Source organism: Elaeis guineensis, chromosome 7, assembly GCF_000442705.2.
Source record: "Elaeis guineensis isolate ETL-2024a chromosome 7, EG11, whole genome shotgun sequence".
NCBI classification, from domain to species: domain Eukaryota; kingdom Viridiplantae; phylum Streptophyta; class Magnoliopsida; order Arecales; family Arecaceae; genus Elaeis; species Elaeis guineensis.
In genome coordinates, this window is record NC_025999.2 from 38,548,740 (window position 1) to 38,574,280 (window position 25,541).

Genomic DNA, 25,541 nt, shown 5'->3' on the forward strand with positions numbered 1-25,541 from the left:
CCTCCTTTCTGCTTTTTCTTCTTGCAATGAGTCGATCTTTGACGCTTGCACCTTCCGATGGCAGTGTCCTGCTGAAGCACTCCCCTTGCCCCTGGGGGTCCCGCTGAAATCGACAATCCAGCGGTTGAAAAAAGAGGTCCTTCACCTGACGAAGAAGTTGAAGAAGTCGGAAGACGAGCTCCGCAAATCGAGAGAAGGCCATTCCGAAGCCGCCGCTGAGGCCACCCACTTTCGAAGTCTCCAGGTGAAGGCAATCATGGATTACAGCCGGAGGAAGGCGAACTTCACAAAGGAGCTCGAGGAATGCAAGAAGAGCTCCAGCGACCGAATTTGGGCTCAAGAAGCCAGGATCAGCACCCTTAAGGTGGAACTATCAGCTGCGAAGAGGAAGATCGGCCATCTGAAAGGAAACTCATCCCGGCTCTTGGCCCGGGTTGATGATGAACAGAAGTGGTCGCAGAAGGTCTCCGACCTCCAGAAGCAGCTTCAAGACGCCGAGATGAGTTACGACGTGCAGCGGGCCAGTTGGCGCCGGCAAGTGGAAGAGTACAAAGGGAGATTCTGGACGGCGGCCGACGAGGTCGTTCGCCTCCAGAGGCAGCTGGTTCATAGGGCGCAGCTTACTTCCGTCCAAGATTCCGAAGAGCTCCAAGCCCTGAGAGGCACTGTTGAAGGGATTTCTATCTCCCTCGGGGAGAAGACAGCCGAGCTGCAACAAGTGAAGATCCAACTGGCACTTGAGCGGAAGGCCGTCGCAGACGCGGAGGCGGAGTCCGAAGTTTTGCGGAAGTGGCGTCGAGAAGCGGAGGCTGAGAGCCAGCAACTTCGTCGGGCGCTCCAGGACGAGCTGCGGAAGAGGGGAGAACTAGAAGAAGCAATAGAGAACCTGAGGCAGTCCTGGTTGAGGGATGGAGTAGATAACCCTAGGTCGGAGGGAGCAGGGCCTCCTTAGAGCTCTTTTGTCTTTATGTCTTATCATGTAGTTACTTCCTTTTTGTTGTTTTGTCCTTCTTTCCTTGGCCGCCCTGGCCTTGTAGTGTGTATATATATCGGAAACGAAATGAAAAGAGCATTTTGCGTTACTTCGTCCGCGCGCTGCGCTAATATTGTTGTCTGCCGAACCATTCTTGTTGTTCGACTTATTTGATGTAGACGTCGTCGAGGGGTGGGGGCCTTTTCTCTTCATCTGATCTTGTTAGGCGGCCGGGTTTCGTCACCATTAACCCCTGCTGCAGAAGCCGTGGATGGAGCCCGGCTCCCGTAGGGGTCCGGGTGGAGTCTTCCTTGTAGGCGGAACCCGGCTCCCGTAGGAGTCCGGATGGAGTCTTCCTTGTAGGCGGAACCCAGCTTCCGTAGGAGTCCGGGTGGAGTCTTCCTTGTAGACGGAACCCGGCTCCCGTAGGAGTCCGGACGGAGCTTACCAGCAGTTGATACTGAGAGCGGAGCCTGGCTTGTGGGGGCATGTTAGGGCGCTGTAAGGCTTCTCCCCCATCCGGTCTAAAAGAATCGGGCCTTCGACTTTGCTCATGTCAGGACGAGGTTCTCCTCCTGTTCCTGACATGGCTGTGGGGGCACATTGGGGCGTTGCAAGGCCTCTCCCCCCATCCGGTCTAAAAGAACCGGGCCTTTGACTTTGCTCAAGTTAGGGCGAGGTTCTCCTCCTGTCCCTAACAGGGCTGTGGGGGCACATTAGGACGTTGTAAGGCCTCTCCCCCCATCCGGTCTAAAAGAACCGGACCTTTGACTTTGCTCGAGTTAGGGCGAGGTTTTCCTCCTGTCCCTAACAAGGCTGTGGGGGCACATTAGGGCGTTGTGAGGCCTCTCCCCCCATCCGGTCTAAAAGAACCGGGCCTTTGACTTTGCTCATGTCAGGACGAGGTTCTCCTCCTGTTCCTGACATGGCTGTGTTCTTGGAGGGATCATATCCAGTCATAATACATCCACGCTAGGTGGGAGGGGCACGTTAGCTAGAAAGAAAAGTAGATTCAAGGCGAAACAGTAAGTGATACATTTACAGTTTTCCCGCTCCTCCTTGAGGCCCTCCGGTGATGGAGTCGATGGTCCCGATGGGAGGCCGGTCCTCGGGCTGCTCCTCCCTTTTCTGCGGTTCAGGCGGTGGGAGGGCTCTTGGCCGGTCTCCTCTACCCTCAGGCCTGCGGCAGATGAATCTGTCGAGTCGACCTCGCCGGATGAGCTCTTCGATCTCGTCTGGAGCTGGATGCATTCTTCGGTGTCGTGGCCGTGGTCGCGGTGGTAGAGGCAGAACTTGTTGGGGTTGCGCTTCCCGGGATGTGTGCGCATCCTCTCCGGCCTAGGGAGCTGCTCCCTGACCTCCATTAGTACTTAGGCCTTCGAGGCGTTGAGGGGGGCGTAGTTGCGAAATCTCCCTGGTGGGGAGCCCCGCCGAACCCTGCGGTCCGGGCTTCTCTGCCTGCGTGCCCGGGGTGGAGTATGGGCGCGCTTATGTCCAGGAGGGGATCGGGAACGCGGCCGGGATTCCTTGGGCCTTTTCTCAACTGCGGGCTTACTCGAATCTCCCGCTTGACGTTCCCTTGCTGTCTCTTCGTCCTTCATTTTGAAGGTCTCTTCCGCTCGGGCGTATCCTTCAGCCCGAGCCAGTAAATCGGCAAAATCCCTGGGGTACTTCTTCTCCAGGGAGTACAAAAGATCATTCTTCTGAAGGCCACCTTTCAGGGCGGCCATGGCAACTGACTGGTCCAAGTTTCGGACCTCCAACGCCGCGATGTTAAAGCGGTTGACGTAGGCCCGTATGGACTCCCCTTCCCTCTGCTTGATGTTGATGAGGGACTCCGAACCCTTCCGGGGACGCCGGCTGCTGACAAAATGGGCCACAAATTGGTGGCTCATTTGATCGAAGGAAAAGATGGTACCCGGCTTCAAACCGAGTACCAGTTCCTCGCTGCTCCCTTCAAAGTAGACGGGAAAGCCCGACACAAGATGGCGTCAGGAGCGCCGTGAAGCAGCATCATCGTTCGGAAGGCCTCCAGATGATCAACCGGGTCCGACGTCCCGTCGTAGCTTTCGAACTGGGGAAGCTTGAAGTTCGGCGGGATCGGTTCCTGCATAATCATTTGGGAGAAGGGAGGGTCAGTGCAAATATCCTCACCATAAGCGGGGGGCGCGTGGCGGAGTTCTTCAATCCGCCGGTTCATCTCCTAGAGCCTCCGGTCCAGGAAATCCTCTCGACTTCGAGTCTCGAGGGTCCTTTGGCAGAACGGGGGCAGGGATCTTCCAGGGGTGGAGTCGTGATCCGATTGAGGGCTCTCTACCCTCGGATTCGCCTTCCCGGGAAGGACGGGGCGGCTGGCCCAGGTGGCCCGCCCGCCGCCGGGTTCTGGCATTCCGGAGATGCCCCCTCCGGATGCGCCGACGCCTGTGGTTGCTGCTGCTGCATTGCTTGTACGGCTTCGACGAGGCCTTTGACCTGCTGCGCCAGCAAGTCAAACTGCTCCGCGCCGACCGCCGCCGCCGGAGGGGGGAGGAGGCTGAGAAACTGGAGGGGAGGCCGGAGCCTGAGATCTGGCCGCGGAGGCCGTAGACCGCCGGGTGGACGCCTTGCGCGGAGGCATCGAGTGCCGATCTCGCGAAGGGAGATTAGGAGTGGGTGACGGAGAGATGGTCGGAGACGGCTCCGTTGAACACTCCTTTAAGAACAAGGGTGCTGCGAAGACACAGCCCTTCCTCTAGCGCCAATCCTGTTGGTGCAAAAATCTGCTTGCGCCGAAGAAGCTGGAGTCGGGGAAGCCGCGATCGCCGCCGGGACCTGCAAGGGAAGTCTAAACCGGAGGTGGGGTTGCTCCGGCAAGACCCTCCGACGCTCAAGTCAGTTCTCTGTCTCAACAAAAATGGAGTGCTCGAACGGAGAATTTAGCAGAGTTTTGAGATAAGAAATGAGCTTAGAGAATAACGTATCTGGATCCCCCTTTTTATAGGCGAGGGAGGTAACGGATCGATGGCGACGTCTGTAACCGTCGGATCATGGGCCGCCCGTTGTCAGGGAAAATTTATTGCGAGAGGTAGTGGAGCGGAATCGTGGCCATCACCACAGCTCGCCATGTGGAATCTGTTACGAGGGGTGGAGCAGCGTCCGTTGTCGTGACTTGCCAGCGGATGGGAGAATCGCCCGGTATCCGTCGCAGGAGGTGGAGCAGGTTCGTGGCCGTTATGGTGGCCTGCCAGGGGGTAGTGGAGCTGTGCGGAATCCGCCACAGGAAGTGGAGCAGAGCTGCGATGGTTACTGCGGCCTGTCAGGGAATGATGGAGCTGCGCAGAATCCGCCACAGGAAGTGGAGCAGGATCGCGGCCGTTATGGTGGCTCGCCAGGGGGCGCGGATCTGTTGATTGAAGCTCGGCAGCGGTCGGAGCCCGGCCTCTGTGGAGGTCCGGGAGAGGTCCTCCTGGCGGTTGGGGTCGTGGGTGGAGTCTGACTTCCGTGGGAGTCCGGGCGGAACCCTCTCGGAGCTGAAGTTGCGGGCGGAACCCGGCTCCCGTAGGAGTCCGGGCGGAGTCCTCTGCAATCAAAGTTAGAGGTGAAGTCCGGCTCCCGTAGGAGTCCGGACGGAGCTTACCAGCAGTTGATACTGAGAGCGGAGCCTGGCTCCCGTAGGAGTCCGGACGGAGCTGTGCTGCAGTCGATGTCGGAGGCGGAGCCCGGCTCCCGTAGGAGTCCGGGCGGAGCTGTTCTGCAGTTGATGTCGGAGGCGAAGCCCGGCTCCCGTAGGAGTCCGGGCGGAGCTGCTCTGTAGTTGATGTCGGAGGCGGAGCCCGGCTCCCATAGGAGTCCGGGCGGAGCTGTTCTGCGGTTGATGTCGGAGGCGGAGCCCGGCTCCCGTAGGAGTCCGGGCGGAGCTGTTCTGTAGTTGATGTCGGAGGCGGAGCCCGGCTCCCGTAGGAGTCCGGGCGGAGCTGTTCTGCAGTTGATGCCGAAGGCGGAGCCCGGCTCCCGTAGGAGTCCGGGCGGAGCTGTTCTGCAGTTGATGTCGAAGGCGGAGCCCGGCTCCCGTAGGAGTCCGGGCGGAGCTGCAGTTGATGTCGAAGGCGAAGCCCGGCTCCCGTAGGAGTCCGGGCGGAGCTGTTCTGCAGTTGATGTCGGAGGCGGAGTCTGGCTCCGTAGGAGTCCGGGCGGAGCTGTTCTGTGGTTGATGTCGAAGGCGGAGCCCGGCTCCCGTAGGAGGCGGAGCTGTTCTGCAGTTGATGTCGGAGGCGGAGCCTGGCTCCCGTAGGAGTCCGGGCGGAGCTGTTCTGTAGTTGATGTCGGAGGCGGAGCCCGGCTCCCGTAGGAGTCCGGGCGGAGCTGCAGTTGATGTCGAAGGCGGAGCCCGGCTCCCGTAGGAGTCCAGGCGGAGCTGTTCTGCAGTTGATGTCGGAGGCGGAGCCTTGCTCCCGTAGGAGTCCGGACGGAGCTGTTCTGCAGTTGATGTCGGAGGCGGAGCCCGGCTCCCGTAGGAGTCCGAGCGGAGCTGTTCTGCAGTTGATGTCGAAGGCGGAGCCCGGCTCCCGTAGGAGTCCGGGCGGAGCTGCAGTTGATGTCGAAGGCGGAGCCCGGCTCCCGTAGGAGTCCGGGCGGAGCTGCAGTTGATGTCGGAGGCGGAGCCCGGCTCCTGTAGGAGTCCGGACGGAGCTGTTCTGCAGTTGATGTCGGAGGCGGAGCCCGACTCCCGTAGGAGTCCGGGCGGAGCTGTTCTGCAGTTGATGTCGGAGGCGGAGCCCGGCTCCCGTAGGAGTCCGGGCGGAGCTGCTCTGTAGTTGATGTCGGAGGCGGAGCCCGACTCCCGTAGGAGTCCGGGCGGAGCTGTTCTGCGGTTGATGTCGGAGGCGGAGCCCGGCTCCCGTAGGAGTCCGGGCGGAGCTGTTCTGTAGTTGATGTCGGAGGCGGAGCCCTGCTCCCGTAGGAGTCCGGGCGGAGCTGTTCTGCAGTTGATGCCGAAGGCGGAGCCCGGCTCCCGTAGGAGTCCGGGCGGAGCTGTTCTGCAGTTGATGTCGAAGGCGGAGCCCGGCTCCCGTAGGAGTCCGGGCGAAGCTGCAGTTGATGTCGGAGGCGGAGCCCGGCTCCCGTAGGAGTCCGGGCGGAGCTGTTCTGCAGTTGATGTCGGAGGCGGAGCCCGGCTCCCGTAGGAGTCCGGACGGAGCTGTTCTGCAGTTGATGTCGGAGGCGGAGCCCGGCTCCCGTAGGAGTCCGGGCGGAGCTGCTCTGTAGTTGATGTCGGAGGTGGAGCCCGGCTCCCATAGGAGTCCGGGCGGAGCTGTTCTGCGGTTGATGTCGAAGGCGGAGCCCGGCTCCCGTAGGAGTCCGGGCGGAGCTGCAGTTGATGTCGAAAGCGGAGCCCGGACTCCTGAGCTGCAGTTGATGTCGGAGGCGGAGCCCGACTCCCGTAGGAGTCCGGGCGGAGCTGTTCTGCAGTTGATGTCGGAGGCGGAGCCCGGCTCCCGTAGGAGTCCGGGCGGAGCTATTCTGCAGTTGATGTCGGAGGCGGAGCCCGGCTCCCGTAGGAGTCCGGGCGGAGCTGTTCTGCAGTTGATGTCGAAGGCGGAGCCCGGCTCCCGTAGGAGTCCGGACGGAGCTGTGTTGTTCCGTCGTCGATTCCGCTGAGGGTTTCGGCTGTGGGTATTTTATCCCCAACAGATACAATGCATGCCTTTTTTTAATAAAGACCCCTACCAAGGTTTGCCATTACGGTACGAGATCATATACCGATAAAATCCTATTATAGAGTCAATATGCAATTTGGTATGGTACAATAGTATCGGTATGGGGCGGTATGGCAAATCGGTATTGTTGGTGCAGAATTCCGCCGACGCCGGAGAAGCTGGAGTTGAGGGGATTGCGGCCGCCACCGGGACCTGCAAGGAAAGTCTAAACCAGAGTTGGGGGTGCTCCGGCAAGATCCTCCGACGCTCAAGTCAGTACGCTGCTTCAACAGAAATGGAGCACTCGAATGGGATTTTAGCAGAGTTTCGAGATAAGAGTTTAGAGCTTAGAGGAGAACGTATCTGGGAGGGTCTCTTTTATAGACGGGGGAGCGTAACCGCTTGACAGCGACGTCCGTAACTGCCTGGTAGTGGGCCGTTCAGGGCCACGTGGAATTTGTTATGGAGAGTGGAGTGGTGTCCGTTGTCGCGACTTGCCAGGGAGTGGTGGGGCCACGTGGAATCTGTTACAGAGATTGGAGTGGTGTCCGTTGTCGTGACTTGTCAGAGAATGGTAGGGCCACGTGGAGTTTGTTACGGAGAGCGGAGTGAGGTAGTGTCCGTTGTCACGACTTGTCAGAGAGTTCGGACCTAACGGCTAAAGCTCGGCTGGGACGTCTGATGGAGTGGAATGGCTCTCTGTCTCAGCAATCTAAGAGAAGCTCGGATGTTTCTGATGTTGCTGACGAGTCCACTATTGTCGGATGCCTTGGACACTGATGCTGCAGGCAGAAGTCATCTGCTGTAAAAGCTCGGACGGGAATTTTCTGTTGGAGAAGTCCGCAGGAGTCCGATTGCTAGAGAAGTCCGTCTAGAATTTGTCTGATGTAGAAGTTCGTCTGAAGACTGTCCGCTGGAAAGGTCCGATTTCACGAGGAATCCAGCAGAAGGTCGACCGATAGTGGAGTTCGGAAGACATTGTGGAAGTTCGTCCGCTAGAGGAGTCTTGAGGACACTGTGGAAGGTTGACCGCTGGAGGAGTCTGGAATTCAATTCTATTGTAGAAGTTCGGACGGAGTCCGATTCTTGTAGAAGTCCGGAAGGAGGCCGCTTACTGTAGAAGCTCGGACGAAGACCGGTTGCCGTGGAAACTCGGATGGAGACTTCTTATTGTAGAAGCTCGGATGGAGTCCGCTTGCAATAGAAGTTCAGAGTAGAGATCCGGCTGGTGGAGCCCGTCCGTTGTAGAAGTTCGTCTGGGATCCATCCACTGTAGAAGTTCGGACAGAGTCCGACTCTTATAGGAGCTCGGATGAAATTCGAAAGACGGTCGACCACCGTAGAAATTTGGATGGAATCTGGTTACTGTAGAAGTCCTACTGCTGGAGAAGCTCGGTCATTAACGAAGTCCGAAAGAAGTTTGGAGTAAAGTCGATCGTGGCTGGAAGAAGTTTGGAAAAGATTCGGAGAGTAGTCGATCACTGTAGAAAATTGGCTGATAGTGAAGCCCAAAGAGCATTTGGAGTAGTCCGGTAGATGAACGGAGGAGCTCATTATTGGAGAAGTCTGGATGGTATTATGGAAGCTCGGACAGTCGGGGAAGTTCAGAAAGATGCTGCACAAAATCGGAAGCCGGAAGAGCCCTGGGAGGGTCGGCCTCTTACGAACTTTGGCTGGAGTTATTTTATACCCAACACCAATCCCCCTACTTTCGAGTTCGGGTTCCGAATGAAGTACAGAGAAATTTTCATAGCCGAAGTTGCCTCCCTCGATTTCGATACTCGGTTGTATCCAGATATTTTGGTGTTTGGTGTGCTAGTGCTGGAGTCTTTTCAAATCGAGGCGACCCAAAAAGATTTTTTCAGAATTTCTGCTAGAGCGTTGCTCTAGATACGGCGCAATAATGATTCTGTCAGTTGTTAGCCGCCTTCAGCCGCCTGCCATGATGAGTGGGACACGTGGAGATTGTAGATCGACCGGAGGAGATCTGCAATCATTATTGCGTCGGACCCCGTTGCCTATTTAAATCCGCCCCCCTCCTTCAGGGGTTTCACTTTGCCTGAGAATTCTGTTGGTGCCCTTTTCCTTCCCCGAGAACTTCGTCTTCCTCCAGCGTGTCCTTCTCGGTTTTAGGCGCTCTTCGGGTCGACCCCCATCACCCTTGCTGCCTTCCTGCATTTTTCGGACCAGCCTAGGTTAGTTCTGGAACTCCTCTCTTTCTTGTTCTTCTTCCGTTTTTTATCCTTCGCGTTACGCCCATTCGGTTTCTCCGCGAGCGCCTTGTTTCTTATTTTTTCCAATTTTTTTGAGATTTTTTAGGGTTTTCTCTTGATTCAAAATGTCCTCCAACACTTCCTCCTGTAGCAGTTCTAGGAGTTCGTCCGTTCCAGCTTTCCAAAATCTTAGTTCCGTAGATGAACCTCTTCCGATCTTTGTACCAGACACCATTCCTAGCACTCTGACTTCGGACGAACTCTCGCTGATCAGGATTCAGTACGGGATTCCTTCGGAGTACGAGTTTGAGCTTTCCGAACCAACTGACCGGGCTAGCACCCCTCCTCCTGGCCGCTTCTGCTTATATCAGGAAGCTTTCCGCGTCGGACTTCGACTTTCACTTCCCCCTTTTGTCGTTGCTCTGTTTCTAAGCTGTGCCGATCTTCTTTCGTTGCAGATATGGACGCAGACGCGGCTCGAATGTTAGCCAAGGATCTCAAGGCCCACAAGAGGAAAGGCGTCGCAACTTCTAGGTCGACGAAGAAGGCAAGGGTAGAAGAGACAAACCTGACCGTGCTTCGCCTTGATCGCCCCAGAGCCCGCGCTTGTGGTACATCTTCGACGGCGAGTACTTTCCGATCCCGTAGATGAGCTCGGGATTCCGACTCGAAGCCCTCGGTTTCCTTGGTGCCATGGAGAGCGAAGGAAGAGAGGAGGGGAAGAAACCCTAGAAATGGAGGGACGGAGGCCGGAGAAGCAAAATCCTTTAAAAGGGACTGGAAGAAGAAGTTGAGAACTTAAAGCAATCCCTGATAATGGCTGGAACCGAGAGTTCGAAGTCGGAAGAAGCCGAGCTTCCTTAGAGCCTCTTTTACCTTTTGTTCTTCCATGTATTCTTTTCTTTTCTTGTTATTTTTTTTTTATTTTTTTTTTTGGCCTTCAAAGGCTTTGTAACGCGCACTTTACTAATGAAATAAAATAAAATTTTCTCATCACCTTGTATAATATTGCTCTGAGTTGTCGTTTACCGAACCTCTCTTGTCTTTTGTCTCATTCGATGTCGACGTTGTTTGAAGATTCCTGATCATCGCTGTGTTGACTCGCCCTTTTTGTTCATGACCAAAGATCTTTTCGAGGCCATTGGAGTTTAACGCTTTCTCCCGGTGTTCGAGCTTGGGGCTCGAACTTCTCGTTACTTTGAGAAGGTCTATTTTCTCCTGCTAGTATTGGGCTCCCCCTTAAAGACTGAAGATTTTTGACAAGGATTTTCTTCCTCGTTAAGACGAGGTCCCTTGAGTCTTAGATGTAGTTCGTTTTTTTTCCTTATCTTTGGTGTAACTCGTCGCTTTTTCTTTTTCTCTTCCCCTTTCTTTATGTTTGGGTGAGGGTTTTTTCTCTGCTCCTAACGGGATTGTAAGGGTGTAGAGGAGCTGCTGAGGGGCTTTTCCCCTCATCCGGTCTCAAACGACCAGATCTTCGTTTGTGTCAGGACGAGATTCTCCTCTTCATGACACAGTCAATTTCAGCTCATGTTAGGACGAGATTTTCCTCCCGTTCCTAATAAGGCTACGGAGGCACATAAGGACCGTTGCAAGGATCTCTCCCCTCATCCGATTTCTAAATAACCGAGCCTTCGACCTTGCTCATGTTAGGACGAGGTTCTCCTCCTGTTCCTATCATGGCTGTGGGGGCGCATAAGGACTGTTGCAAGGGCCTCTCCCCCCATCCGGTCTCTAAATAACCGGGCCTTCGACCTTGCTCACGTTAGGACGAGGTTCTCCTCATGTTCCTAACATGACTGCGGGGGCGCATAAGGACCGTTGCAAGGGCCTCTCCCCCTATCCGGTTTCTAAATAACTGGACCTTCGACCTTGCTCATGTTAGGACGAGGTTCTCCTCCTGTTCCTAACATGGCTGCGGGGGCGCATAAGGGCCGTTGTAAGGACCTCTCCCCCCATCCGGTCTCTAAATAATCGAGCCTTCGACCTTGCTCATGTTAGGATGAGGTTCTCCTCCTGTTCCTAACATGGCTCTGGGGACGCATAAGGGCCGTTGCAAGGGCCTCTCCCCCCATCCGGTCTCTAAATAATCGGATCCGTTTGTGTCAGAACGAGGTTCTCCTCTTGTTCCTGACATGCTTAATTTTGATTGTCTGAAGGAGCTACTCCCTGTCGTTATAAGCTCATGCCAAAAAAAAAGATATGCGAATATGAAACTTTTATTTAAGGCAAAGTTATTGGTAGTACATTCGTAGATTTTCCGAATTCTATGATCGCGAAAGGTCTGCTCTTCTGAGCTCTTTTAGATAGTATGTTTCGGGCCGGACTACCTCTTTGACTTCATACGGGCCTTCCCAGTTCGAGGTGAGTTTCCCTTGGTTCTGAGGCTATGAAACAACAGCTCGCCGAAGTACTAAGTCCCCCGCTCTGAAGGCTTTGCTCTTGACCCGAGAGTTGTAGTAGCGGGCTGCTTTCTACTTGTAGGCTGCCATCCGAACTTGAGCTGTCTCCCGCTTTTCTTCTAACAAGTCGAGGTTGGTCTTGAGATCCTGTGAGTTGCGCTGCTCGTCGAATGCCACGGCTCGCGCCGACGGAAGCTTGAGTTCGATCGGGATCACGACTTCTATTCCGAAGGCTAAGACAAAAGGGATCTCCCCCGTGGGCAGTCTTTGGATAGTTCGGTATGCCCATAACACATGATAAAGCTCATCTACCCAAGTTCCCTTTGCTTTTTCAAGTCTCGCCTTGATTCCTTGCAACAGAGTCCTGTTAGTAACCTCGGCTTCGCTGTTTGCCTGCGGATGGGCTACTGACGTGAAGTTATGGGAGATGTTTAAGTCCTCACAAAATTCAGCAAACCTTGCTCCAGCAAATTGTCGCCCATTATCAGTAACGAGAGTTCTAGATAAGCCGAACCTATAGATGATTGACTTCCAAACGAAGTCCTGCACTTTAGTTTCTGTGATTTTCGTCAAAGGTTCGGCTTCGACCCACTTGATGAAGTAGTCAATTGCCACCGGGAGGAACTTCCACTGCCCAGATGCTATGGGAAAAGATCCGAGGATATCCATCCCCCATTATACAAACGGCCATGGGGCACTCAAGGATGCAAGTTCGGAGGCGGGCTGTCTTTGGATATTCGCATATCTCTGACACTGATCACACTTTCTGACATATTCGATGGAGTCGTGGTACATTGTAGACCAGTAATAACCTTGTCAGAGCAGTTTGTGGGATAAAGATCTGGCCCCCAGGTGACTTCCGCAGACTCCTTCATGTACCTCCCACAAGGCAAAATCGGCTTCAGAAGGCCAGAGACATTTCAGGAGGGGCAAAGAGTACGACCTCTTGTACAGCTTGCCTTCGTAAAGGATATATCGGGAGGCATGATTCCTAAGCTTCCGAGCTTCTTTTGCATCATGAGGAAGAACCCCATCTTTGAGGTATGCAACCAACGGGTCAATCCAGCTGGGTTCATGGCTAATCTCCATTACAAGCTGCAATTCTTCCGTACTTGGGTACTTCAGAACTTCGAAGAAGACTTCCTTGGACAGTTCAGCCGGAGCCAGTGTAGCCAACTTGGAGAGAAAGTCGGCCCTGATATTTTCTGCTCTTGAAATCTGCTTGATGTCAAAGCTGCCGAAGGCAGGGATGATCTCTTTTACCTTTTTGAGATACTTGGCCATACTGTCCTCCCGAGCTTCATAGTTTCCGCTGACTTGTCCCACCACCAATTGAGAGTCACTGTAGACTTGGAGCCGAACTACTTCTAACTCCTTCGCGATCCTCAGTCCTGCAATCAAGCTTCATATTCTGCTCCGTTATTTGTCGCAAGGAATTCGAAGCGCAGCAGATACTCCACGATAATTTCTTCCGGATTGATCAAGATCAGGCCCGCGCCTATGCCTGACATGTTGGAGGAACCGTCCACGTAGAGGGCCCAAAAACCATCAGGGAGATATGTTCTTTCTTCAGAGGAGTTCAGCTGGAGCCCTGGGTTGTTAGTCTCACCTCACTCAAGTTCGGCTTCTTCTAGAATAGTGCATTCCACTATGAAGTCTGCTAATATCTGGGCTTTTATCGCCGGCTGAGGTCGATAGTTGATGTCGAATTCCATGAGCTCGACTGCCTATTTCACTATCTTTCCGGAAGCATCCGCTCGATGCAGAACTGCCTTAATCGGCTGGTCGATGAGCAGTGTTATGGTGTGCCCTTGAAAGTAAGGTCGGAGCCTTCGAGCTGCAATCAACAAGGCGTAAGTTAGTTTCTCTAACTTAGTATACCTGATTTCGGCGTCTCTCAACACTCAACTTATGCAGTAGATCGGCCGTTGAATTTTTGCTTCTTCCTTAACCAGAACTGCTGCGAGAGCCACAGGAGAGACCGCCAGGTACAGAAATAACTCCTCTCCGGGTTCGGGCTTTGCCAATAACAGGGGTGAGCCGAGGTAGTTCTTCAATTCTTCAAACGCCTGCTGACATTCAGTGATCCAACAGAAATTCTTCGGCTGCTTGAGAGTCTGAAAGAAAGGTAGGCACCGTTCCGCCGACCTTGAGACGAAGTGATTCTGAGCTGCTACTCTCCCAGTAAGGCGCTGAACTTCCTTTATTATCTTTGGAGCGGTCATTTTCTGGATGGCACGAATCTTTTTCGGATTTACTTCGATCCTGCGCCCTGATACCATAAAGTCCAAGAATTTTTCTGAGGTCACTCCAAAAGTGCACTTGGCTAGGTTCAGCTTTATCTTGTATTTTCGAAGGACGCTGAAGGTCTCCTCAAGGTCAGCGACGTGATTCATTGAGGCTTTGCTTTTTACAAGCATGTCGTCCACGTAGACCTCCATGTTGCGGCCGATCTACTCTTTGAAGATCTTGTTCACCGCCGTTGATAGGTCGCCCCTGTATTTTTAAGGCCAAAAGGCATGACCCTGTAACAATAAAGACCACAGTTAGTAATAAAAACAATTTTTTCTTCATCCTCTGGTGCCATCCTGATTTGATTGTAGTCGGAAAATGCATCCATGAAAGTGAGAAGCTCGTGGCCCGAGGTTGCATCCACTAATTGATCAATTCTGGACAGAGGATAACTGTCCTTCGGGCAGGCTTTGTTTAGCTTTTTGAAGTCTATACACATCCTCCACTTGCCATTCGCCTTCTTAACGAGAACCACATTGGAGACCCAATTCGGATAGTTGACTTCTCTGATGAACCCGACTTTCAGGAGTTTATCAACTTCCTCAGCTATTGCTTTCTGCCTTTCCGGTGCATAACCTCGGATTTTTTCCTTCATCGGCCGATGTTTGGGATCAACAGCTAGACGGTGTTCCATGACTTCCGCATCAATCCCCGGCATATCCGTCGGAACCCAAGCGAAAACATTCGCATTCTTTTGTAGAAAATTAATGAGCTGTGTCCATACCTCTTCTTCCAGGTTGGAGCCGATCTTCACCACATGCTCTTCATTCCCATCGTTCAAAGGAATTGAGACAAGATCTTTAATCGACTCACCCCGTTCTTCAGCAAGGTCGTCGCGGGCGTCTAATCCATCAACCGGACAGGGGTCAGACTGACCATTTCTTTGCAGGGCTATGTTATAGCAATGTCTTGCCAGGACTTGATCTCCTCTGACCTCTCCGACCCCTTGGCTAGTAGGAAATTTCAATTTCAAATGGTAGGTCGATACCACAGCTTGGAGGGCGTTGAGGCCGGGTCGACTGAGTATTGCGTTGTAGGCAGACGGCGCCCTTACTACCAGAAAATCCACTTGCGCTCTAAATTATTTCGGGTACCGACCTACAACTACGGTTAAAGTTATTACTCCTTCCACCGACACAGCATCGCCACTGAACCTCACCAACGGGGAGCCTATCGGCCTTAATCGACCATCCGGAATGGACATTTTTGAGAATGCATCGTAAAATAAAATATCGACAGAGCTTCCACTATCAACAAGAATGCTGCGTACATCGTAGTCAGCAATATTTAAAGAAACTACAACCGCATCATTATGGGGGAATTGAATCTCCTTGGCATCTTCTTCAGTAAAGGTTATAGATTCTTCAGTCCTCTGCCGCTTGGGCGGTCCGACCGATCCACTGGCTGCTCCCCACCGAGGTCTTCTAGAGATGGTGTTAATGATCCCGATTGGAGGCCGATCTTCAGACAGTTCTTCCCTCCTTGGTGGCTCTGGATGTGGTAAGGCCCTCGATCGATCCTCTCTACCTTCAGGCCAACGTCGGATGAATCTGTTGAGCCGACCTCGTCTGATGAGCTCCTCGATCTCATCTCGGAGCTGAATACACTCTTCTGTGTCGTGACCGTGGTCACGATGATAGAGGCAGAACTTGTTAGGGTTGCGCTTCCCGGGGTGTGTGCGCATCCTTTCCGGCCTTGACAGCTGCTCCCTGACCTCCATCAGCATTTGGACTTTTGGAGCATTGAGAGGGGCGTAGCTGTAAAATCTTCCTGGGGGAGAGATCCGCTGAACTCTGCAGTCCGGGCTCCTCTGCCTACGAGCTCAGGGAGGAGTGCGGACGCGGTTGTGTCCGGGGGGAGTTCGAGAACATGGCCGAGCTTCACTCGATCCTTTTTCAGCTACGGGCTTACTGGAGTCACCCGCCTGCCGCTCCTTCACGGCATCCTCGTCCTTCAACTTGAAGGCTTCCTCTGCTCGAGTATATCCTTCGGTCCGAGCCAGCAAATCAGTGAAGTCCCTGGGATACTTCTTTTTCAGGAAAAACAGAAGATCGTTCTTTTGAAGACCGCTCTTCAGAGCAACCATTGCAACTAATTGGTCCAAGTTTCAGACCTCCAATGCGGCGGCGTTAAAACGGTTGACATAAGTTCGGATGGGTTCTCCCTCCTTTTGCTTGATGTTGATGAGGGACTCCGAACCTCTCCGGGGATGCCGACTGCTGATGAAATGAGCAGCAAACTGATGGCTCATCTGATCAAAAGAGAAGATAGTACCCGACTTCAGTGTCGAGTACCAGTTTCTTGCTGCTCCCTTCAAAGTAGATGGAAAGGCTCGGCACAGGATGACGTCTGACGCACCATGGAGCAGCATCATTGTCCGGAAGGCCTCCAGGTGGTCTACCGGATCCGAGATCCCGTCATAGCTCTCAAATTGGGGGAGCTTGAAGTTCAACGAGATCGGTTCCTGCATAATCATTTGAGAGAAAGAAGGATCAGTACAGATATCCTCACCGTAAGCAGAGGGAGCATGGCGAAGCTCTTCGATCCGTCGGTTCATCTCCTGGAACCTTTGATCCAGAAAATCCTCTCGACTGCGAGTCTCGAGGATCTTCTGATAGAACGGAGGTAGGGACCCTCCAGGGATGAAATTGTGATCAGACAGAGGGCTCTCCACCCTCTGCTTCCCCTTTCCGGGGAAGACAGGGCGACTGGCCCAAGTGGGCCGCCCGATCGTCAGATTCTGGAACTCCGGCGATGCTTTTTCCAGCCGCACAGATGCCTGCGGCTGCTGCTGCTGCATGGCCTGCACTGCTTCGGTGAGACCCTGACCTACTGAACCAGCAGGTCGAACTGCTCCATACCGACTGCCGTTGCCGGAGGTGGAGCCTGAAAAACTGGAGACTAGGCCGGAGCTTGCGGATCTCGCTGAGATCTGGCCACGGAAGCCGTGGATCGCCTGATGGATGTCTTTCGGAGAGGCATCAGGTGGAGATCTGGCAGGAGAAGGAAGAGAATGTCGAAGAAGATGATCGGAGACAGTTCCGTTGAGTACTCTTTTAAGAACAAGGGTCTTGCGAAGACACGGCCCTTCCTCTAGCGCCAATTCTGTTGGTGCAGAATTCCACCGACGTCGGAGAAGCTGGAGTCGAGGGGATCGCAGCCACCGTCGAGACCTGCAAGGAAAGTCTAAACCGGAGTTGGGAGTGCTCCGGCAAGATCTTCCGACGCTCAAGTCAGTACTCTGCTTCAACAGAAATGGAGCACTCGAATGGGATTTTAGCAGAATTTCGAGATAGAGTTTAGAGCTTAGAGGAGAACGTATCTGGGAGGATCTCTTTTATAGATGGGGGAGCGTAACCGCTTGACAGCGACATCCGTAACTGCCTGGTAGTGGGCCGTTCGGGGCCACGTGGAGTTTGTTACGGAGAGTGGAGTGGTGTCCGTTGTCGCGACTTGCCAGGGAGTGGGGCCATGTGGAATCTGTTACAGAGAGTGGAGTGGTATCCATTGTCGTGACTTGCCAGAGAATGGTGGGGCCACATGGAGTTTGTTACGAGGGCGGAGTGGAGTAGTGTCCGTTGTCGCGACTTACCAGAGAGTTCGGGCCTAACGACTGAAGCTCGGCTAGGACGTCTGATGGAGCGAAATGGCTCTCTGTCTCAGCAATCTAAGAGAAGCTCGGATGTTTCCGAGGTTGCTGACGAGTCCACTGTTGTCGGGTGCCTTGGACGCTGATGCTGCAGACGGAAGTCATCTGCTGTAGAAGCTCGGACGGAAACTTTCTGTTAGAAAAGTCCGACAGGAGTCCGATTGCTAGAGAAGTCCGTCTGAAATTTATCTGATGTAGAAGCTCGTCTGAAGACTGTCCGCTGGAGAGGTCTGATTTCACGAGGAATCCAGCAGAAGGTCGACCGATAGTGGAGTTCGGAAGGCGTTGTGGAAGTTCGTCCGCTGGAGGAGTCTTGAGGACACTGGAAGGTTGACCGCTGGAGGAGTCTGAAATTCAATTCTATGGTAGAAGTTCGAACGGAGTCTGATTCTTGTAGGAGTCCGGAAGGAGGCCGCTTACTGTAGAAACTCGAACAAAGATCGATTGCCGTGGGAGCTCGAATGGAGACTTCTTATTGTAGAAGCTCGGATGGAGTCCGCTTGCAATAAAAGTTCGGAGAAGAGATCCGACTGGTGGAGCCCGTCCGTTGTAGAAATTCATCTGGGATCCATCCGCTGTAAAAGTTCGGACGGAGTCCGGCTCTTGTCGGAGCTTGGATAAAATTCGGAAGGCGGTCGACCACCGTAGAAACTTGAATGGAGTCTGGTTACTGTAAAAGTCCTGCTGCTGGAGAAGCTCGGTCATTAACGAAGTCCGAAAAAAATTTGGAGTAAAGTCGATCGTGGCTGGAAGAAGTCTGGAAGAAATTCGGAGAGTAGTCGATCACTGTAGAAAATCGACTGATAGTGAAATCCAGAGAGCATTTGGAGCAGTCCGGTAGATAAACGAAAGAGCTCATTATTGAAAAAGTCCGGATGGTATTATGGAAGCTCGGACAGTCGGGGGAGTTCAGAAAGATGCTGCACAAGTCGGAAGCCGGAAGAACCCTGGGAGGATCGGCCTCTTACGAACTTCGGCTGAGATTATTTTATACCCAACAAATACTATACAATACATCCTGTATCGGGCGGTATAGCAAACCATGCCACCTACACTACATGATAATAGGATTTGTAATTTATGCAAATATTGCCTCATTTACCTAGTAGAGTTATTGACCTATAGATCTCAATATGTGAGATGCGCAAGAAAGTAAAGCATAGATCACTGTTTTCCTCCTATCTGATTAAAGACTTCTATTATTTATATGGCTTCACAAATTTGGTGATATTTTTAGCCAGTGTACTTCATGTTCCCCGCACTTAGGGTAAAAGCTGATCTAAGTGGGGTGCTTTTACTGAAAACGTAAGCAGCTATAAAAGTATTAGGAATGGAGATGTCTAAACAATGATTAAACAACCTTGCGTCACGAGTCACCTGGCAAGGTTTGAAAACTTAGGGCCTACTTGGCATCATTGCTGGTTTCTGGTTTTCAGTTTTCACTTTTGAAAACATGGAAACCAAGGCTGCAAACTAGTTGGTTACCTTTTTTACTTTTTGATTTTCTCAAAAGAAAATACTTTCTAGAACTTCTAAGAAAAAACTTTCTAGAATTTTTTTTTGACAATGGAAACCATCCGTAACTACCACCAACACCTCTGTTGCCACTGCTGCCACCACTCTAGTTTGCCACCACAGCCACCGTCATTGGTGACGCACATACACTACTATAAACCACCACTGCCATCACTGCTGTTGCTGCAAGTCACTTGCCACAGCCATGACCCAAGTGACTAACAACAAGTTTTGGGTTTCAATTTAAAAATATATATAAATATTAGTTTGGTTTTCATAAACTGAACAGTGGAAGCAATGCCAAACAGAACCTCAATTTTTTTGGTTTCAGCTGGACCGAATAAGCATTGGTTGTTTCGACATTTTTTCTCTAGTTTGGTAGCTACAGATTCAATTGTAAAGAAATTTAAAAAGATGGCTATAAAAATTAAGAAATAATAAAAAGTGGTGAAGAAAAATAAATTCAGTAAGAATAATTAATGAGACAACATGTCTAAAAGGTTGTTCTATTTTTGGGGATCATTAGATTATATTTTTCAAGCAACATTAAGACAACCCAAAAGTATTTATTTGAAAAAAAGTTCAAAAAGTTATATTGAAAGTCTGTTGCATCATTTGTGACCTAATACATGATATTAGAAACATTCATGAAACTTAAGATAAACAAACCTAATCAGAAAAAAAATAGAATTTCTTATAAATCTTTATTGGTCTAACATAAACACTTCTTCTTAATTTCTTAAAACTTGCGAAGTTCAAGTTTAGTTTGGAAAAATCAATTCCAAACTTTTAGAAATGAACAATGAAAATAATTAGTCCATATACATTCAAGTCTGCTCCGTGAATTTGTTTCAGCCAAAACTGAAGCTCTGCTTCATTTTTGGACCTGAGAATAATTACTTCAAATGTTGCTCCAAACTTTTTTGTTATAATAGTAGAATACAATTTTACATGCAAAAATAAATATGTTTAACACCTCCTATGCCAGTCTTTGGTGCAGATGAAAATGGTGGAGGGTTGACCATATGTTGACATCTAGCCAAAGAAGCATATTAGATTATGAAATGGATCCAAATTTACTTGTGAATGTTATGATTGTAATCACGCCAATATAAATGCTTATTGCTCAATTACCATATCTTAAGCTAAACATGTGTAGTACATACATCATATATATTCATCACTGCTCAATTAACTGAGGAGCAAGTAATGTTAGCAATACGTTATCACTGTAATATATTATGTATCCATAAAATCAACCTAATAGATTAATACATAGGCAACTCAAGAAGTATATATTAGTATATATCCATCATACTTAGATTTAGTTTATTATTTATAAAGCATATCAAGACTTTCTAGATTAAAAGAACTGCAAGCAGCAATCCATTCATGTATGCAAGGAGACTAATCCAATAAGAAAATATGTAAAAGACATCCAAACAGTCAAATACCATAAAATTAGGACCAGCATCTATTGTACTAACTCTAACATTAACTTAGGATTATTACATTTTAATAGCAATTCTTCAAGGACAACTCACAATCAAATTTTTTTTGGTTATCCAATTATGCCTCTTAACTGATACATTTTCTATGAGTGATGTAGATATCGTCCGTCAGTTTGATGAAGGATGGTATGAGATAATACTTCGTACTCTTGGCTTACTTATGATGTCAATATTCATAGTATAATTGGCTAATATGTTTGCCAATGATATTTTTGAGCTGTTAGCTGTATTCTCTTTAGTCAAAATGAAGATAATGTCTATAATATAGAAGCCACCAATTTATAAAGGGTGGTGTGCATAAATAACCACTCACATTTTCAGATTTACAGAAAAAGCCCCTTTTTCTTTTTATTCAAATTCAACCTGTTCTTAGTTTTCTAGCCGAATTTCCCCTGACCCCCTATTATGTGATGCACATATTCAAAGAGGCTTGTGGACATATTGCAGAGTGCACGTTGTTAGACGAACTACTGCACATGGTAAGGCTAAATATGTTTAAAAAGCTGTTCACATCTGAAAATGGCTAGTTGCATACATTTAAACTATTTGGTGCACACAGATAAATAGGTAGACAATCTTTGTTACACACTTCGGAAGTGTGATGTGCACATTTAGACTAAATTGTGTGCATATTCATTTATAACAGAAAATGTGGATGACAATATACACATTGATGGTGCATTCTTTCTCTAACTGATGCACATATTTTAGAGTGCAAAATTTGATTATTAGATGCATGGTTCATGTGCATTCTTCCTCTAACTGATGCACATATTTTAGAGTGCAAAATTTGATTATTAGATGCATTGTTCATGTGCATTCTTTCTCTAACTGATGCACATATTTTAGAGTGCAAAATTTGATTATTAGATGCATGGTTCATGCTGATGGGGCCAAAGACAATTTAGTTAAAAGACTTTAAAAAGCAGCCAATCATGCAAAAAGAAACAAAAATTACTGATTCTGCAAATTTGAAAAATGTAGGTGGTCATTTATGCAAAATGCCCAGTTAAGGCAGAACAATTAGTCCTATAACAATTCTTTCCTAGACATTCCATGAGGAGCTATCATCTACTTATCCCTACCTTTCAAATCTTTAAACTCTCAACTTTCTTACCTAACTGATTCTCACTACCTATTCGGTACAATGTCTTGTACACCTCAAAGTGAATGAACTAAAATACCAAAAAGAGATTATGTTCAATCTTACCTATTTTGGACATCCTCCACTCCTCTAAGTCTTCTCATGACACAGGAAATACCAGCATTGACACCTGTCATGACTGCAAAATTGCGAGCTTGTGCCAAGGGACCGCCTGCAAAAGCCTGCAATTCATTTGATAAAGTAAGTCTTATAATTCTTGTATAAATATGATATTAGTGCATTTTGTAGCATGTCTGGCCATGATCATTTTTGTTAGATGGGATGCTACGCACCAAGGGGGGAAAGGTATAGTAAAAGAATGATGTATTGGTCATTCACAAACCAGTAGAAGATAAATTTAACTCATTATTTACAGCCATAAGTAGATATTCAGCAATGTAGGGGAAGAAGCAACACGACTTAGAATAATATCAAGTTCATAGAAGATGCCAGATCAATACATTGTTCAGAACCAATAAGCAGGGTTTATGCATTTTGTTTCAATTTGTGCACATCTTCTAAACCTTGTAGGAGATCCCTACAAGGTCAGTAACACTTTAAATGGCACTCCAGAATTACTTGTCAGGAGATATGTTTTCTTCATGATATAGTCTTTTTTCCATTTAGGATGTAGATTTCTGGTTTATTTTCTCCTTTACATCATTACATATAAGTGTTATGTAAAACTGCCCAGGGTCTTAACAATGATCAATTGAATAAAGTTTTGACCTCTTCTAAAAAAGAACCATTGATGAAATCCAGCATCCATATTTGTTGCAATGATGCTTGCTGTTGCTGTGAGACTCCGATCGAGTGCTGACATAGCTGGAGCTAGACACCGTCTGGGATCTAAGGCGTCAGAGAGCACCTGCAAGGGAAGTCCCCACTCGCTGGAGGTTTTCCAGTGGGGGACACTCCGATACCTAAGTTAGCCGGAGCTCGAGGACAACAGAGGGAAAGAGGAGAATGGTAAGAGAGAGGCAGCTTTTTTCTCTTAAAGCTGTCCCTTACCTAAGGATCCCCTGCATGCCTCTTTTATAAGGAGGTCAAGCCATAGGTTGTTTGCTGTTATCTGTGGGTTAATGGCGCTGATTCTTTAGGCCGTTTGGCCACGCTCTAGTAGTTTGTTGGGGAGAAAAATTTGCCCACTAACATTCGGATCAAAGTTGTTAGTCGTGAATGTCAGTTGCAAGTTTCACCTGCGCATGGAATTGAGTTAGCGGCCTGAAATGGGCACGGGATCAGGTTCTGGGCCCGCATCTGGTGCAATTTTGCCGAGCCGCCCTGGACGCGCTCCAAGGAGAGGGGTTGTCTCTATCGGCAGGTTATCTCCACAACACTTGCAATTCTCATCAATCAATTGGAATGGTTGCTCTCTTCAAGGTGAACTTCTAGTTCTCCATCCAGAAACAGATTCCTCTCCTTACCCATTTGTATCTCTATATCCTCTTTTGTTTTCCTCTATAAGCTTGTTTATTTTCTCCATTCACATGGTAATTTCTGCATGTCCCCAACTGTATCATCAAAATTCTAAAGGAACATAACAATATAGCTTCTAAGAAATGATTATTAGATTTCTTGGATAGTTCAGCAGGCTATCTCAGCACGAAGGGTTAGAATAAGAAATTGTTATCTGAAGCAGGAGGCAGTGCAAGAGTTGATCAAGGCTTGGTGGTAGAAAAGTGGAGCCATATTTCGTTATACTCAGCGGAAGGAGTTTCAGAGGATGTCATTTCGTGATCCATGCCATCATTACGAGGGAAGAGAGCTCAAAGGGTCGCAGAATAACGCCTCGAAGAGAAGAGATCTGAAAATCATTCCCGAATTCACTGAGACCTACCACATGTCAGGTATTGGTGAGATTCGAAGCATGCTCCGCAAATCGCCTTATGCGGTTTGATATGAGAAAGGTGCAACAAAGAGTCGCAAGATCTGTCGCTCCCAATGTTGGCTAAATAGCAACATTTGATGCAAGATTTCAAATACCGATACTAGACCTCGTAACGATCCAAAATCCAACACCAAAAAAAAAAGAAAACCGATCCAAACCTGGCTGAAATCATACGGAACCTGGCCGAAACCGTACCGAACCGACCGATTCGGACTATTTTTGAAAATCCAACCAGAACCGTCCCGATTCTCCATCGGTCTGGTTCGGCACGCCCCGAATCTTCCAATTCAGGATGGTTCTGAAAAACATGATCTGACAGTTCGATGATTGAATCTGTGCCATCGGTGGTCTATATAAATAGACTACTCGTCCGACCAAATTTTCTGCTACCCAACCATTAGTTATTCTCTCATTGTCATAGCTGCCGGAGGATTGGTGCTGGTGATCATCTTGTCTTCCAGTTGATCCTGCATCTCTGGTCTTGCCCAGACGAAGAGGAGAATTGGCGTGAAGAGGAGAATTAGTTCTTCAGACGAAGAGTCCTCATCAAAGAGATCGAGTACCCAGCGGAGATTCCAACTCCCGTTCTGGCACGATCCCTTAGAGCGCCAAGTACAGACTCGATGGAGATCGAGGACGAGCCGATAGCGATTGTATAGCTACAGTCTGCTACACCGACAGCCTCGAGGTTGCCTCGAATTCTCCTCCATCGAGCTGGACCCAGCCTCCCCCAAGATGTCAAGCGGGTTGGCAAGGCCCGAGGTGGACCCATCCTTGCCCAGGACGAAGGAGGGTTCATATAGGTGTAAAAATGGGCCGATCAACCTGGACCCAACCCGACCTGTCCCTGATGGAGGCCAGCCCGACCCAGCCTTGATTCTTATCCGAGCCTGGCCCGGCCCGGCCCTTGAGGGCCCAAGGTAGGGCCTAGCACATTACTTGTAAAAATAGGCCAGGGCTCGATCTGACTCATATTTTAAAAGGGCCGACTCGAATCCGAATCAAGCCTAGGCCCAACCCAGCCTAGCCCGATCCTAAAGCCCTGATGGGCCCTAATTAGGAGTAATCAGACCGGCCTGACCTAGCCCGGATAGGGCCTTGACCGGACCCGAATTGTACCAACGATCAAATTTGATCAAAATGACCAAATTACCCCACCAACAGCTATATAACGGCTAGTTTTAGGGGTATTTTGGTCCATATAGTCAAAAAAATAATTTATATATTTATTTTTTATTAAAAGATATAATTATCCCTTCCAACGACTATAAACGATTAGTTTGTGAGGGCTTTTTGGTCCATACAATTAATTTCAACATCTATAAATACCATATGTCAACCATTTTCATCACAACAAATTCTATTCAACTCTTATCTCTACTACATTCACATTTTCTACATCGTCCAATTCTCCAATTCTCTTAGCTTCTTATTTGTAATAGTTTTCAATTTCATTTCAATTTCACATTCACATACTCCAACCACAAAATCTCTTTCATTTTCTATTATAGAAAAATGGCAAACGAGTATGATCATATCATTTAACAAACAACAATAATAGTTTAAAATCATAAACAAAAAATTAAATGACAATACATATGTAAATATCAATTTATAAGGAATTGATTTTAATTATAAAAATAAAGTATTTCAATACTACACTTGTATTTGTATGGTATCTTCAATTTCATATTTAAAGACTAAAGTCTAATATCTACTTAACTTTTCTTTTAGCAACAAATGTCTACTTAACTAGTAAGGAATGATATAAACTTAATTAGATAAAATATCTAAATAAATAAGAAATAATAGTTTGAAAACATAAACAAAAATTAAAAGACAAAAAAAAAATCAAAACATTAACATGCAAGCATTACTAATGTGTAAATTGTAATGTCTAATTATCTAAACACAATAAATGAAAATGTCCAATACTAAAAAAAAAATCTAATTCTAAATAAAAACATATAAAAATTTAAAATATAAGTAAATTACATAATATAAATCGATAAAATAAAAAAATAAAAAAAAATTGAAAAAGCTTGAAAACATCTTAAAAAATTTAAAAAAAAGTTTTTTTTTGAAAAAGGGTAAAAAAATCAGGGCTGGCCCAGATTCGGCACGGACCTTAAATATAAGGGCCCAAGGCCGGGTTTGGTTAGAGGTTTTGGAACATGGGCCGCACCAGGCCAGTCCGAATAAGAAAACGGATCAGGCCCGAACAAGTTGAGCCAAGTGGCCCATTTTGACACCTTTAGGGGTTCGCCACCATCGCA

General features: G+C 48.9%; 1 protein-coding gene across 1 annotated transcript in view; it reads right to left on the reverse strand.

Annotated features, from left to right (window-relative positions):
- LOC105036351 (chloroplastic import inner membrane translocase subunit HP30-2) overlaps positions 1-25,541 on the reverse strand; it is a 64,185-nt gene that overhangs the window by 25,474 nt on the left and 13,170 nt on the right. Inside the window, exon 2 of the mRNA XM_073260906.1 lies at positions 21,441-21,556. Coding sequence (XP_073117007.1) covers positions 21,441-21,556 — 116 coding nt within the window. The remainder of the gene's footprint in view (positions 1-21,440; positions 21,557-25,541) is intronic.